Source organism: Myxine glutinosa, chromosome 12 (genome assembly GCF_964187855.1).
Source record: "Myxine glutinosa chromosome 12, kmMyxGlut1.1, whole genome shotgun sequence".
In the NCBI taxonomy this organism is placed as follows: Eukaryota; Metazoa; Chordata; class Myxini; order Myxiniformes; family Myxinidae; genus Myxine; species Myxine glutinosa.
Window position 1 is genome coordinate 58,993,127 of NC_136272.1, and position 16,114 is coordinate 59,009,240.

The 16,114-nt window shown below is 49.7% G+C and overlaps 1 protein-coding gene across 1 annotated transcript in view; it reads left to right on the top strand.

Moving 5' to 3' along the window:
* Positions 1–405: 405 nt before the first annotated feature.
* The window catches only part of LOC137437433 (protein FAM3D), a 115,156-nt gene continuing 99,447 nt past the window's right edge, over positions 406–16,114 (top strand). Inside the window, exons 1-2 of the mRNA XM_068131749.2 lie at positions 406–604; positions 830–925. Of these exons, the coding sequence (XP_067987850.2) occupies positions 913–925 (13 nt within the window). The 5' untranslated portion in view covers positions 406–604; positions 830–912. The remainder of the gene's footprint in view (positions 605–829; positions 926–16,114) is intronic.

The following is a 16,114-nucleotide window of genomic DNA, read 5'->3' on the forward strand; positions in this document are numbered from 1 at the left end:
ATAGAAGTGGGGGAGAGATGGGAGGGAGAAGGAGAGCGGAGAGGTGGGAAGGAGAGGGGAGGGAGGGAGAGATGGGAGGGAGAGAGAAATGGCAAGGAGAGAGAATGGCAGGGAGGAAGAGATGGGAGGGAGGGAGAGATGGAAGGGAGGGAGAGATGGAAGGGAGGAATAGATGGAAGGGAGGGAGAGATGGAAGAGAGGGAGAGATGGAAGGGAAAGGATGGAATGAGAGATTGGATGGAGAGATGGGAGAAAGAGAGCGAGTTATGGGAGGGAGGGAGTAGAGGGGGAGATGGCAGGGAGAGAGGGGGAATGAGAGATGGTAGAGAGAGGGGTGAGTAGGAGCGACAGAGAGTGGGGAGGGAGGAGAGAGGATGAGAGAATGAGGGGGTGGGGGAGGAGTGAGAGGAAGTGGAGAGACGAGGGGAATACTTTTTCTTGCTTTTCCTGTCACTTGGGATGGGTATTCTTCCTAGTTTCAATATAAAATCTTAACACATCACATCCCATTTTAAAGATGCCGTTGTGAGAAGTATCCTTGATGAGGATTGGCATCCTTGGTTTACAATGATCTCAGACTCGTGAAAAAGTTTGTACATAAATGGTATGAAGGACAAAGAAATGTAAACGTGTATCCAGTAATGTATTATATTTTATTTGTAATTTGAACCTCGGATCCAAACAGAATGAGCTGTATGGGGTTCAGATTGCAATGATAAATATCTGGATATATAACAAAGCACATAATGTACAAGGTGCACAAACTCACCAGAATTAAAACAAATCGTTTCGAGATATTTTGAACAACCTGTTTCTGGAATGTGCTCAGACTGGTTAGAACTTTACCAAGACGGTCACAATTGGAGTAAAGAGTGATTTCCTTGCCGTTGATCGAGGGAGCAGAAAAGCACCATGCACGCAATCGGTGAGTTACGATGATGTATTAACATTATGATGATGATTAGTTAGTATTTACAGTGTATCAGTATTAATGTGAATACAGTGTATTGGTATTAATGTGTGTATTGTGTATTGTGTATTAGTATTAATGTGTGTATTGTGTATAGTGTATTGGTATTAATGTGTGTACAGTGTATTGGTATTAATGTGTGTATTGTGTATTGGTATTAATGTGTGTATTGTGTATTGGTATTAATGTGTGTATTGTGTATTGGTATTAATGTGTGTATTGTGTATTGGTATTAATGTGTGTATTGTGTATTGGTATTAATGTGTGTATAGTGTATAGTGTATTGGTATTAATGTGTGTATTGTGTATTGGTATTAATGTGTGTATTGTGTATTGGTATTAATGTGTGTATTGTGTATTGGTATTAATGTGTGTATTGTATATTGGTATTAATGTGTGTATAGTGTATAGTGTATTGGTATTAATGTGTGTATTGTGTATAGTGTATTGGTATTAATGTGTGTACAGTGTATTGGTATTAATGTGTGTATTGTCTATTGGTATTAATGTGTGTATTGTGTATTGGTATTAATGTGTGTATAGTGTATAGTGTATTGGTATTAATGTGTGTATTGTGTATAGTGTATTGGTATTAATGTGTGTACTGTGTATTGGTATTAATGTGTGTATTGTGTATTGGTATTAATGTGTGTATAGTGTATAGTGTATTAGTAGTAATGTGTGTATAGTGTATTGGTATTAATGTGTGTATAGTGTATTGGTATTAATGTGTGTATAGTGTATTGGTATTAATGTGTGTATAGTGTATAGTGTATTGGTATTAATGTGTGTATTGTGTATAGTGTATTGGTATTAATGTGTGTATAGTGTATAGTGTATTGGTATTAATGTGTGTATAGTGTATTGTGTATTGGTATTAATGTGTGTGTTGTGTATTGGTATTAATGTGTGTATTGTGTATTGGTATTAATGTGTGTATTGTGTATTGGTATTAATGTGTGTATAGTGTATTGGTATTAATGTGTGTATAGTGTATAGTGTATTGGTATTAATGTGTGTATTGTGTATTGGTATTAATGTGTGTATTGTGTATTGGTATTAATGTGTGTATAGTGTATTGGTATTAATGTGTGTATTGTGTATTGGTATTAATGTGTGTAGTGTGTATTCGTATTAATGTGTGTACAGTGTATTCGTATTAATGTGTGTATTGTGTATTGGTATTAATGTGTTTTCGGTGTATTGGTATTAATGTGTGTATTGTGTATGAATGTGTGTACAGTGTATTAGTATTAATGTGTGTATTGTGTATGAATGTGTGTATTGTGTATTAGTATTAATGTGTGTATTGTGTATTCGTATTAATGTGTTTACAGTGTATTGGTATTAATGTGTGTATTGTGTATTAATGTGTGTACAGTGTATTAGTATTAATGTGTGTATTGTGTATTGGTATTAATGTGGTGGGCACAAGGGGCAATAATTCCGCGCACCAGTGGGTGGCGCGAGCGTCCAGGCGGGGAACAAAAATGCATGCCCCGCCTTTCGACCGATCGGCCATGCCCGGGGACAAGGCGTGGCCTCGGGACATATATGCGGGCTCTAAGCTCGAGCCCGCCCAGTGCTGAAGTGCGAGCTCTTCATAAAGACTCTTTGTTTGTACCAACGCGTTGTGGCCTACCTCTCTGGCAATCGAGTCGTGTGTGCACAGCACCACACTGGTGACCCTGATTGGTTCAGCCGTTGCTGACCCCCGAACGCGCCATGGCTACCAACGCCGTCGCCATCAAACTCCCCGAGTTTTGGGAAGCGCAAGCCGACGTTTGGTTCGTGCAGGCCGAAGCTCAATTTCAGCTCCGAGGCATCACGGCGGACGAGACCCGGTACTACCACGTGGTCGCCGCCCTCGGGCCCGGCACTGCCACCCGAGTCGTGTCCATCCTTTGGCGCCCGGCGGGCGACAACAAGTACGAGGCACTCAAATGTCTCCTCCTCGCCACGTTCGGGCTCACGGAGATCGAACGGGCCGACCGCCTCCTGGACCTTCCCGCCCTCGGCGACACACGACCAGCCGTCTGGATGGATTTCATGCTGTCGCTGCTTGGAGACCAGCGCCCGGATTTCTTGTTCCGCGCACTTTTCCTCCGCCAGCTACCTGCACAGGTGCGCCTCACGCTGGCCGGTTCCAAACTAACGAAACCCTGCGCCCTGGCTGGAGAGGCCGACAAGTATTTCGCGGCCTGCGACATGCGGTCGGTGTACGGCGCTGCCGTAGTGGCTCCTGGTGCGGAGGCTCCAGCGCCCCCTGCTTCCCTCGTGGCCGCTGCTACGCCGCGCCCACTACCGCCGCCGCCACCACCACCGCCGCCGACACGACCGCCGCGGGGGCCACCACCGCAAACCTGGTGCTACTACCATGCCAGGTTCGGCCGCAAGGCTAAAACGTGCCGCCCGCCGTGTTCTTTTGACAGGTCGGGAAACGACCGGCGCTCACTTGCGGCCATGAGCGTCGGCCATTCCGGCAGCCTCCTGTTCATCATGGACACCTTGTCTGGGCGCCGTTTTCTTTGCGACACAGGAGCGCAGGTAAGCATCCTCCCCGCCTCCACGTCCGACAAGCAAGCCACCGGCCAGGGCCCCGCTTTGCTTGCCGCCAACGGTACACCCATCCGCACATTCGGGAAGCATTGCCTCTCACTGCGGTTCGGAGGGCAGCGCTTTCAATGGTCGTTCGTGACCGCCAGCGTGCCAATGGCCCTGCTGGGCGCGGACTTCCTATGTGCGCATGGGCTAATGGTCGACGTGAAGCGCAGATGTCTCGTCCAGGCCGAAACCTTCAGCTCGCTCGCTTGTTCGCTGAGTGGCTCGTTGAGCGGCTCACTGAGCGGCTCACCGAGCGGCTCACCGAGCGGCATGCCAAGCGGCTTGCTGGAAGGTTCCGTCCCGGCGAGTTTAGTTTGCACGCTTCCGGCAGCGGATGACTTTACCCGCCTCCTAGCAAGTTTCCCGGTCCTCACACGGCCCACCTTCTCAGCGGTGGCCGTTAAACATGGGGTGGAGCACCATATACCCATGGTCAGGCCGCCGGTCTACGCCCGGGCACGCCAACTCGAACCCCTGAAGCTTGCCGTGGCGAAAGCGGAGTTCGCCACGCTGGAGCGGCTGGGCATCGTACGGCGCTCCAACAGCGCTTGGGCTTCTCCTCTGCACGTTGTGCCGAAGCCCAGCGGGGGATGGCGGCTGTGTGGGGACTACCGCCGGCTCAATGATGCCACCACCCCCGACCGCTACCCGGTCCCGCATATCCAGGACTTTTCCGCCCAGTTGGCAAACACGACCGTGTTTTCCAAGGTGGACCTCATCCGGGGCTACCACCAGGTCCCCGTACAACCGGGCGATGTCCCGAAGACGGCCGTCATCACCCCTTTTGGCCTCTTCGAGTTCCTGCGAATCCCTTTCGGGTTGAAGAATGCAGCCCAGGCATTCCAACGGCTTATGGACAGCGTCTTGCGCGACTTACCTTTCCGCTTTGTCTACCTGGACGACATCCTAGTCGCGAGCGTGTCCCGGGAGGAGCACCTGCTCCACCTCCGCATGCTTTTCGAACGCCTGGGCCAGCATGGCCTAATCATCAACCCCGCAAAGTGCCGTTTCGGCGTCGCCGCCATCGACTTCGTGGGGCACCGCATCACCAGGCACAGGGCCGTCCCTTTACAGGCCAAGGTGGAGGTGGTCAGGGATTTCCCGTGACCCCGCACGATCAAGGGGCTCCAGGAGTTCCTGGGCATGGTAAATTTTTACCACCGCTTCGTGCCCCACGTCGCCCAGCTCCTCCGCCCCTTGCACGAGGCCCTCCGGGGCAAGCCGGGCAAAGGTGATATCGCCTGGTCAGAGCCGATGGCCACGGCGTTTGCAGGCACAAAGCTGGCCCTGGCCAACGCCACCATGCTGGCGCACCCGGCACCCGATGCGCCGATCGCCCTCACCACCGACGCGTCGGACTACGCGGTGGGGGCGGTGCACGAGCAGTGGGTGCGTGGTGCTTGGCAACCGCTGGCGTTTTTAGCCGGCGGCTTCGCCCGCACGAACGCTGCTACAGCACCTTCGACCGCGAGCTGCTCGGGCTCCACCTGGTGGTCCGACACTTCCGCCATCTGCTGGAGGGCCGCCCGTTCATGGCTTTCGTCGACCACAAGCCCCTTGTGTTCGCGATGGCCAAGGTCGCCGAGCCATGGTCGGCACGGCAGCAGCGTCACCTCTCTGCCGTGTCCGAGTATACGACGGACATTCGTCACGTGGCGGGTAAAGACAACCCGGTCGCGGATTGCCTTTCCCGGTCCGTCGCGCACGCGGTCCACCTCGGGATCGACTATGCCCGGATGGCGGAGAACCAGACCGCCGACCCCGGCGTCCAGGCCTTGCGGACCGCCATCACAGGCCTCCGCGTCACCGAGGTGCCGTTCAACGTCACAAGCGCGGCCCTCCTGTGCGACGTCTCCCTCGGCCGGCCTCGCCCCATCGTGCCCGCTGGCTGGCAGCGCCCAGTGTTCGACGCCATCCACGGCCTGTCCCACCCGGGCACGAAGGCCTCCCAGAAGCTCACCGCGGTGAAGTTCGTCTGGCATGGCCTCAGGAAGGACGTCCGCGACTGGGCCAGGACGTGCCTCGCGTGCCAGCGCGCAAAGGTCCACCGCCACACCCAGGCCGCGTTTGGCCCCGTTTGCAGTGCCCGAGCGTCAGTTCGACCACGTGCACGTCGACCTGGTGGGACCTCTGCCCCCCTCGCCGGGGTTCACCCATCTCCTCACCATGGTGGACCGCACCACATGGTGGCCGGAGGCCGTCCCATTGGCGGCGACGTCTGCGGCTGATGTGGCGCAAGCCTTCATCGCCACTTGGGTTGCCCGGCTCGGTGCCCCCTCGGACATCTCGTCCGACCGCGGCCCCCAGTTCACCTCGGAGCTCTGAGCCGCGGTGGTGCAAGGGCTCGGCGTGAAACTACACCGCACCATGGCCTACCACCCCCAGGCCAATGGCCTGTGCGAGCGCTTTCATCGCTCGATGAAGGCCGCGCTCCGGGCCAGCCTCCGCGATGGCAGCTGGGCCGACAGGCTCCCCTGGGTCCTGCTGGGCCTCAGGACGGCGCCCAAGGACGACCTGCGCGCGTCCTCGGCGGAGCTGGTTTTCGGGCAACCACTGCGGGTACCGGGCGAATTTATCCCCGACTCCACGGCTCTTTGGTCTGCGGTGCAACAGCGCTCCGCCCTTCAGGAGACCGCCCGGAGGTTCGCCCCGGTGCCGACGGCACACCACGGTTGCCCGTCTTCCCACGTCGCCCCGGAGCTTCGCACGGCGGAGTATGTCTTCGTCCGGCACAACGCCCACCGGGCACCACTACGGCCCCCGTACGACGGGCCCTTCCACGTGCTGGAGACCGGGGACAAATATTTCACCATCGACATTGGCGGTGCCCCGGATCGCATCTCCGTGGACCGCCTCAAGCCGGCTCACCTCGATCTGGACCACCCCCCACAAGCAGCTCTGCCTCCGTGTCGAGGCCGCCCCCCCCCGGCGGTCGGACCCCCCAGCCCCGCCATCCCGCTACCCCCCAGCCCTGCACCCATCACCAGGGGGCGTTTCGGCCGGGTCATCCGGCTTCCCCGCAAACTCACCCTTCAGGTGCGCGGGAATTCTGGGGGGGGCGCATGTGGCGGGCACAAGGGACAATAATTCCGCGCACCAGTGGGTGGCGCGAGCGTCCAGGCGGGGAACGAAAGCGCATGCCCCGCCTTTCGACCGATCGGACAAGGCGTGACCTCGGGACATATATGCGGGCTCTAAGCTCGAGCCCGCCCAGTGCTGAAGTGCGAGCTCTTAATAAAGACTCTTTGTTTGTACCAACGCGTTGTGGCCTACCTCTCTGGCAATCGAGTCGTGTGTGCACAGCACCACAGTATAGTGTATTCGTATTAATGTGTGTGCAGTGTATTCGTATTAATGTGTGTGCAGTGTATTCGTATTAATGTGTGTATTGTGTATTTGTATTAATGTGTGTACAGTGTATTAATGTGTGTACAGTGTATTCGTATTAATGTGTGCACAGTGTATTCGTTATGAGTGTTATAAGAAAATTACATTATTCCCAAAAATAAAACATAAACAAATATTCATTGGTCCACTTCATGAGTGTATTCAAATGCAGTCGCCCTCCCCAATTCCCTCTTCCCCCATTTCTCCATCTCCTTCCCGTCCCTAATTCCCCTTCCCCCAATGTTCCCTTCCACCACAAGTAGTAGGGGAATCGGGTGTCTTGAATGCGCTGACTAACAGCGAACAAACGTACTGAATGAGAATGAGCGTCAGTGAATACTTGGTTGGTGCTTCAGGTCCCACATTTTCCTACTACTACCCTTAAAGACACAGAGGAACCAAAATACCCTTGACACCCACAAGCCCCTAAACACCGTGAAGACCCTGAAGACCCAAAAGACCCTCAAAGACACTGAAGACCCCGAAGACCCTTAAAAACCCAAAATACCCCAAAGGCCCAAAATACCGAAAATACCTTTATTGACCCTGAAGAGTCAAAATACCACAAATACCGAAAATACCTTTAAAGACCCAGAATACCCAAAATACCCTGAAGACCCAAAACACTCCGAAGATCCAAAAGACCTTTTTTTTTTTTTTTGTAGACAAGATCGAGGCTCGTGAAAGAGCTAACATTATTCACAAAAAAACAAACGGACACACATTAAAGGCCCTGAAGACCCAATTTTGGCCACTCTCCCCCACCATCCCCCCATCACCATCCCCACTCCACCATTCCACCACTTCCCCCATGATCCCCAATCCACCATCACCACCACTAACCCCCACCAACCATTCCCGCCATCCCTCACTCCCTGAGAATGCAGACATAGTCAAATATGCCTACCCCTCTGAAACGACCTGTGGTGAGGCGCACGGAACGTGCTGAGTCACTCTTGTGTGCGCAATGCATTTGTATTTGTTGTGTGGTACCAGGGTGACCAGGTCCGAGGAAAAAAAAAAAAAAGAGACTCAGGCATTGGTCAGGCGGTTACAATTACCATTACAATGATCCTTTAGAACCCATTACAATGACCCTTTTGAACCCATTACGATTATCCTTTAGAACCCATTACAATTACCCTTTAGAACCCATTGCAATTACCCTTTATAACCCACTAGCAGAAGTACCCGGCGTTGCCAGGTGAAGGGGGGAGGGGAGGGTAGATAGGGAGGGGGGAGAGAAGGGTGAGGAGGGGGGGGGAAGAGTGGGAGGGGGGAGAGGGGAGGGGGGAGAGGAGGAGAGGGGGAAGTCTAAACAAAGTCTAAAGCACATTTATTTATGCGAATGTGTACTTGTATATAACTGTCATTGATTTTTTAAAGCTTAGGCACGATCGAGCGTTATTATTTTTTAACTGCAAAAAAACGATTTTTACATTTTTTTGGGGCTTAAAACACTCCCAGGCACGCACTGATGAACCTCTGAAAGTTCGACGAAGATCCGTTCAGCCATCTATGATAAAAATGGCGACACAGACAGACTGACACACACAGACAGACATCTCTCTTCGATAGTAGATTACAATTACCCTTTATAACCCATAACAATTACCCTTTAGAACCCATTGCAATTACCCTTTAGAACCCTCTATAATTACTTTTTGAAACCCATTACAATTACCCTTTAGAACCCATTACAATAACCTTTGAGAACCCATTACAATTACCCTTTAGAACCCTTTATAATTACCCTTTAGAACCTATTACAATTACCTTTTAGACCCCCTTACAATTACCCTTTAGAACCCTTTATAATTACCCTTTAGAACCTATTACAATTACCTTTTAGACCCCCTTACAATTACCCTTTAGTACCCTTTATAATTACCCTTTAGAACCCATTAGAAGTCCTGGCGGTTCAGGGTGGAGGAACCACATTATCAAAGTGTGGGAATTATTCCGTCCATCGGGTCCTTTACTTGTTCGATCAAATAGATAAGCAGCACCATATTTATAGATAAGCAGCACTTTTTAGATATAGATAAGCAGCACTAGATAAGCAGCACTAGATAAGATAGATAAGCAGCACTTTTTGCCCAGCACCAAGGCAAAAAGTTTTCGGTAACTCGATCTTTACTCTTTGAAATAACTATGATCATCTAATAACGTGAAAACAACGTCTTTCCAAATGGAAACTTGCACTAAAAGTTGGAAAAATGCTGGAAGTTCATCTTATAAAGTCTGATTAGAAAATGAAAATCACAACATGTTTCCGTGAAAAAGTAAATAATTACCAAGCTTTCTTTACAATGTTTATTATCCATGTTACCTTTTCTGCTCACGACTTTAATGGAGATGATTTTGGTACAAATCTCTTGAGTGCTTTGTTGGTTCTCCCAACCACAATTTTTGTTCGTCAGTTGTTCGATCTTGTATAGTTGTGGTCTTTCCCTGAATGGTGTCACTCTCATGTCCACTATTTTATTTGCCATCTCTTCTTTCAGTCTTCACTGCTCAACATACTGTAATCCTCAACCTCATTCTCTTCTTCACCTCTCTTTTCCCATCCGTCCTTCTGCCTGTTATCATCCGTCATTCTCATTATCATCCCCTCCAACTGTGCCGATGTTTCCACTTGGTCCACGACTGGAAGTTATGTCTGGACCACCTCCCCCATTCTGGTGGTTCTGTGTCTCCTCCCCCTCTGTCTCATTGTGTGTGTGTGTGTGTGTGTGTGTGTGTGTGTGTGTGTGTGTGTGTGTGTGTGTGTGCGTGCGTGCGTGCGTGTGTGTGTGTGTGTGTGTGCGTGCGTGTGCGTGCATGCATGCGCATGTGCACGTGTCTAGGGCATAACATTTTTACTATTTGAGCTTTTGTCGACAAATCCCAACAAATCCTTATTAAACAAGAAAGAACAATAAAAGATTGCAGACCCTCACCAAGTGTGGTGTATTTTGTGTGGTGTTTATGAGCTGCTGTTTTTGGGTGGTTTATTGACGACGAAGATATATGTTCAATCCAATATGGCTGCTGAACGACATGGATGATGACATCATCAATTTAATTCTCCCAAACAATGTTTGTGTAGATCACACTCAAGAAAATTCAAACTGATCGGATCAAGCATTCTACTTGTCTAATTATGACGTCATAATGTAGACACTAATGACATCATCATGAATTGATGTTGTTCCATATGGGGAATACTTGACAATGAACCATGTTTCAATTTTCTCCATGGAGTAGTTTTGGTGATATGGAGGTGCAAAGTTTTTTGGTTTATTCAAGATGGCACCCTACCACGTGTCCGATGACATCATAATTATCATTATAAAATTACACAGTGGGAGGCGCTCCTAGGGTAAAAATTTAGTGTCAATCAGACCAATGGTTGCAACGAAAAGCATACTCGTTTTGTGCAGGCAGACAGACAGACAGACAGACAGTATGAAAAATCACTCAAAGAGCGACACTTGGCAAATCAGAACAAAGTAGAATGGTACTCATAGAGCATCCTTTTGACCTCAAAAATAATTAATGGTTGAATTCAGTGACCTGATATGCAAATCATCTTCAAACTTCAAGTTAATTGGATGAAAATTGACAATATTAGAAATTCGGCCTATGTTGACCTTTTGGCTTATGGTGACCTCAAAAATAGTTGGTGGTTGAATTCAGTAAACTGATATGCAAATTTTATTCAAATTTCAAGTCAATTGGATGAAAATTTTGGATTTTAGAAATTTGAAAAGGTTTTTTTTTTTTTTTTTTGGGGGGGGGATACAAGTTCGAGGCTCGTGAAAGAGCTAACATTAATCACACAAAAGTCAACCGACACATAAAACACAAAATAAGGGGAGCGGTAGACAAGATGGGGAGAGAGGGGGAAGGACACAAACACAACATTTGAGAGCAGGGACATCGAGAGAACTGTGGGAGGGAGAGGGCTTGGGGGGAGGTTGGAGAGGTATAAAACATATGGACACTGCAAGGACTTCCAGGAAATAAGTTGGAATTTCGAAAAAGTGTATCTGGGGTGAATTGGCGAGGGTAGAAACGATCAAGGTTTTGGATGGGGGAAGATAAGAGATGGTGGTGAACAGCTGTTTTAAAGACCTGGAGGGACGAGTGGGATTGAAGGGAGTGGGGGAGTTTGTTCCAGAGGGGGGAAAAAGGGGTATGAAAGAGTGAAGGTGAGCAGAGAGCCTAGATTTTCGCAGTTTAACCATAAGAGGGTTGATGGCAGATCTTGTGCGACCTGTAGGAATATTTGGGGGACAGAGCACAGAGAGAGCTGGGGGAGCAAGGCCGGAGAGGAGTCGGTAGAAGACAGAAAGACCACCAACCTGCCTGCGGTGAGTGAGAGAAAGGCCTTCGGAGTTAGCTTCATCGCAGGAGATTCCAATGATTCTGAAAGCTTTGGCTTCAACAGTGTGAAGCCGAGCTAGGTGTGAGGCAGGAGCACCGGCCCAGAGGGGGGAACAGTATTTCATTGAGCTGCGGATGAAAGCCTTGTATATGGTGAGGAGCTCAGGTGTGCCAAGGAAGGACTTCGCACGACGGAGGATGCCCAGTCGGCGACTGGCTTTGGAGGCCAGTTTGGCAATGTGGTTTTCCCAAGAAAGATCATGGCAGATAGTGAGACCCAAAAGCTTGAGCGACAGAACTTCTTGGAGAGGATTGTTGAGAAAGTAGATGGGAGGGTTTTCCAGTCGGTCGTTTTGGAGAGACATAGTAAGAGTGTGAGATTTGTCAGGATTGAAAGACATGTTCCACTTGTTTGACCAGTCTGTGATTTTGTCCAGGACTGCAGAGAGTGAGGAGGCTGGAGGGTGCCGATCCGAGGGATGAGGAATGGAGCGGCAGAGAGTGGAGTCATCAGCAAAGAGATAGAGAGGATTTTCCAGAGAGTCGGAGAGATAATTGATGAAGACCAGAAAAAGCACAGGGCCCAGAACACTACCTTGGGGAACTCCAGCCAGCACAGGAAGGGGCGATGAGAGAAATCCATTCAGGGCCACACGTTGACTACAACCAGAGAGGAAGTCCGCAAGCCAAGCGTGGAGATTTCCATGGACACCATAGGAGGAGAGTTTGGTGAGCAGAGCTGGTTGCCAGACCGTATCGAAGGCACGTGATATGTCGAGGGAGACAGCTTTGATTTCCTGTTTGGAATTGAGGACCTCCATCCATTGTTGAGACAGCAGAAGCAACATGTCCAGAGTATAATGACCTGGTCTGAATCCCAAATTGATGATCGGAGATCAAGCCATTGGAGAAGAGGAAGGATTTGATATCCGAAGCTATGATGGATTTCATGACTTTGCTGATAATTGGGAGCAGGCTGAATGGTCTGTAGTTGCAAGGATCTATTTTTGCACCTTTTTTGTGTAAAGCGGTAATGTTTGCTGATTTCCAAGATGCTGGCAGATGACCTTGAGCAAAAGAGAGGGTGAAAAGAACAGAGAGAGGGTGAGATAGAGCCGCAGAGCAGGATTTTAGGACCCGTGGGCTGATGCCGTCTGGTCCAGTTGCAGAATCAGAGTCGAGGTTTGACAAAAACGTCTCCACCTTGTCAGGAGAGAAGGAAAAAGAGTCCACGAGCAGTTGGGTTCGACTGGGAAAGGTGGGAACAGAGAGAGATGGGTTTGGGACACAAGATTTTGAGGCAAACACAGAGCTGAGGCATTCGGCTTTGTCACATGTGGTGTCAACTGTGTAGCCATTTGAGGTAAGGGAGGGGATGGAGGGGGAACAAACACCAGAAACGGATTTGACCAGATGCCACCAGGATTTGGAGGAAGGAGACAGGTTTGAGAGTTCATTCTTGAGTGTGGAGAGATAGTGCTTTCTCGCACTCCTGAGGGTAGACACACACTTGTACCGAGCTTGGTGGAAGGAACTGAGATTACCTTCAGTTGGAATAGCCTTCCAAGAGGCAAAGGCATGTTGTTTCAGGGCAACTGCCTCACCACAGGATTCAGTGTACCATGGACGGGAGGAAGGGTAAGATAACTGAAGATGAGATGGGATAAATCTGTGCATGAGAGAGATCAGTTTGCTTTGGAAGAATTCCCAGGAAGAATTGATGTCAGAGGCAGTAGAGATGGGAGACCAGTCCAGATGATTGATGGCTGCTTGCAGCCCGTGCCAGTCGGCCTGAGTGAAATGCCAGACTCGGCGACGTTGAGGAGGCTCTCTGAGAATGGCCAGAGATGTCCACTTTAACAAGCACATTATCAGAAGAACCGATTGGAGCAGAAGAAGAGCAGCAGACATTTGCAGGGAAGTTTGTCATAACCAAGTCTAGAAGAGAAGATACTCCATTGAGTGAGATCCGGGTCGGGAAATTGACAGATTGTGTCAGTCCCAATGAGTCACAGAAGTCCTTTGCTGAGGTGCCATGGCTGGTGAGAGAGGAACCCACACCCAGCCAGCTGGCATGATGACAGTTGAAGTCGCCACATATGAGGAAGAGAGAGTTGCGATGAGTTGATAGAAGTGGGTCCATGTTGTCAGACAGGGACATGTAAATGGAGTCATCACTGTTTGGAGGACGGTACAGAACACATATGAACAAAAGGTGGGTGCGGAGAGGAAGCCGTAGCCAGAGGTACTCTTGGGGGTGGGGTGGAGAGAGGGCAGTGCAAGGAGAGTGAGGAAGAGAGTTTTTGATAAAGATAGCAACCCCACCACCAGGACGAGGCTCAGGTCTATCATACCGGAGGAGGGAGTAACCAGGAAGAGATATTAAGGAATCAGAGACATCTTGAAGGAGGAAAGTTTCTGTTAAGCAGATCAAGTCTGGATTGTCAGAAGCAACCTGAATGGAGAGATCAATCAGGTTTGAGCGAAGACCTCGGATGTTTGAGGTCCATATCGTTAATGAGGAGAGGGGGGGGAGCATCGGGTGCAGGACAGGGGAGGGGAGGGGTAGGGTCAGATGAAGGATGGGCGGGGGAGGTAGGAAGATCAGTTAATAGTGTGTCAGAGATTACAGAAGAGTTACAAGAAAGGGAGGGATGAGGACGAAAGGTTTGATGGTGATGGGATGAGGCACAGTGAGGGGTTGTTTGAGGGGGGGTGGGGCAGAGGAAAGTATAAGGTTGGGGGAGGTGGAGGTATGAGATAGAAGGGAGATTAAGTCGGGAGGAGGCAGCTTTGAGAAGGGGGTGGGAGGGGGGAGAATTGGACAGCGATGGTAGGGGGGGAGATTTGAAGGGGAGGGTTTGGGGGGGAGTTTTGAAGGGGAGGGGTTAGGGGGGAGTTTAGGAGGGGAGGGGCAAGGGGGGAGTTTAGAAAGTGGATGATCTTTCTTCAGGATGATCTATCCTCTTTCTTTTGTACACTCAGCCTCTATTTGAGCTTGTTGCCAGACATTCAGTTGATCACCACGCCTTTGCAGACGACAATCAGCTATACAAAGGAAGCACGATTCAACAAATCGTGCCCACTGTTTAAGTGCTAGAAGGCTGTATTGCCGACGTGAAGGCGTGGATGAGCCAAAACAAACTTCAGCTGAACGATGCTAAAACAGAGTCTATGATTGTAAGATCGCACAGATGTCCTCTACAATGTTCACTTCCTACCACTATTCATGTTGGTGAAACCGATGTAAACTTTGTTTCGTCGGCCAAGAACCTTGGTGTGGTTTTCAACTGTAACATGACATTTTCCAAGCAAGTACTTCAAACTTGCAAATCAGCATACATTCAGCTGCGAAAGATCGCATCCATTCGCCACTTTCTTACTCCTCAAGCTGCTCTAACTCTGGTCTGTGCCCTTGTCCTCTCAAGGCTAGACTATTGTAATTCTTTGTATGCTGGCTGCCCTCAGTTTCTCTTGGATAAGTTACAAAAGGTTCAAAACTCTGCCGCTCGTCTTGTCTGTAAGGCGAAGAAGTCTGACCATGTTACTCCGCTCCTTCAATCTTTACACTGGCTACCTGTCTCTGCTCGTGTGCAGTACAAAATGTGCACACTGTAGGAGCTGTGCTCCCACGTAATCGGAAGAATGGACGCGACAAAAAGCTGGAATTCGTCCGAGTTTCTTTATTGAAACAAAACAACTCGGGTACTCTGAAAAGCCCGTTTATCGGGCAGCAATATATATACACACATTATCTCGGAGCGTTTGCCCGGGAAAGGCGAGAGGGGGCGTGGCCGGGCGTCCTGGCCGCGGCCTGGCAAGTCGAGGGCGGGCATGCCCGGGCGTCCCGGCCGAGGCCTGGCAAGTTGAGCGCGGGCCTGCCCGGGCGTCCTGGACGAGCCCGGCATGGTGATCGCTCCGCGTCCTTGGTAGGTGCAAGGCGATTGTGTAAACCCAGCGGTAGCCGCTACAACACTATGTTATAAATCATTGTGTGGAACGGGACCTCACTATCTCTCCGATTTGCTCACTCTCTATGAACCTCGGTGACGGCTTCGTTCAAGCAACGACTCTATGACCTTAGAGCCGCCGTGCACCAGCACCAAGTCATTTGGCGAGAAAGCCTTTTCCTTTGCTGCACCTCTGCTCTGGAATGACTTGCCTTCCTCTGTTCGACATGTTGACTCTCTTCCTGCCTTTAAAACCTCCCTCAAAACCTATCTGTTTCACACGTCTTTCAAAGTCTAAGTCCTGTTTTCTCTTTGGTTTGAGGTGGGACAGAGATCGGGAGTATGTCTGTGTACATGTGCGGGGGGGGGGGGGGAGGGGAGGAGGAGGGGGAGTACACATCTGTGGGTTTTGAATGGGGCGGGAGAGGAATCGGGCAAGAGTGAAGGTGTGTCTGTGTGTGTGTATGTTTGTGTGTGTGTGTGTGTGTGTGCGGTGTGTGTGCGTTCGCATGATAATGTAAACCGCCATGCGGGTAGTTTACTCTGCTTGATGGGGCTATATAAGACTCCTTTATTATTATTATTATTATTATTATTATTATTATTATTAATGAAAGACGAACATTTCTAACAAATTGGGTTTGTTGTGATTTTCAAGTTAGAGATCCGTTTAGGAAAGATAGAGGCGGGGTGGAATGAATTCGAATTTAGAGCATGTAGTGATTTCGGTTGTTGATCTTTGGTCTATGTTGACCTTTTGGCCCATGTTGACCTCAAAAATAGTTGGTGGTTGAATTCAGTAAACTGATATGCAAATTATATTCAAATTTCA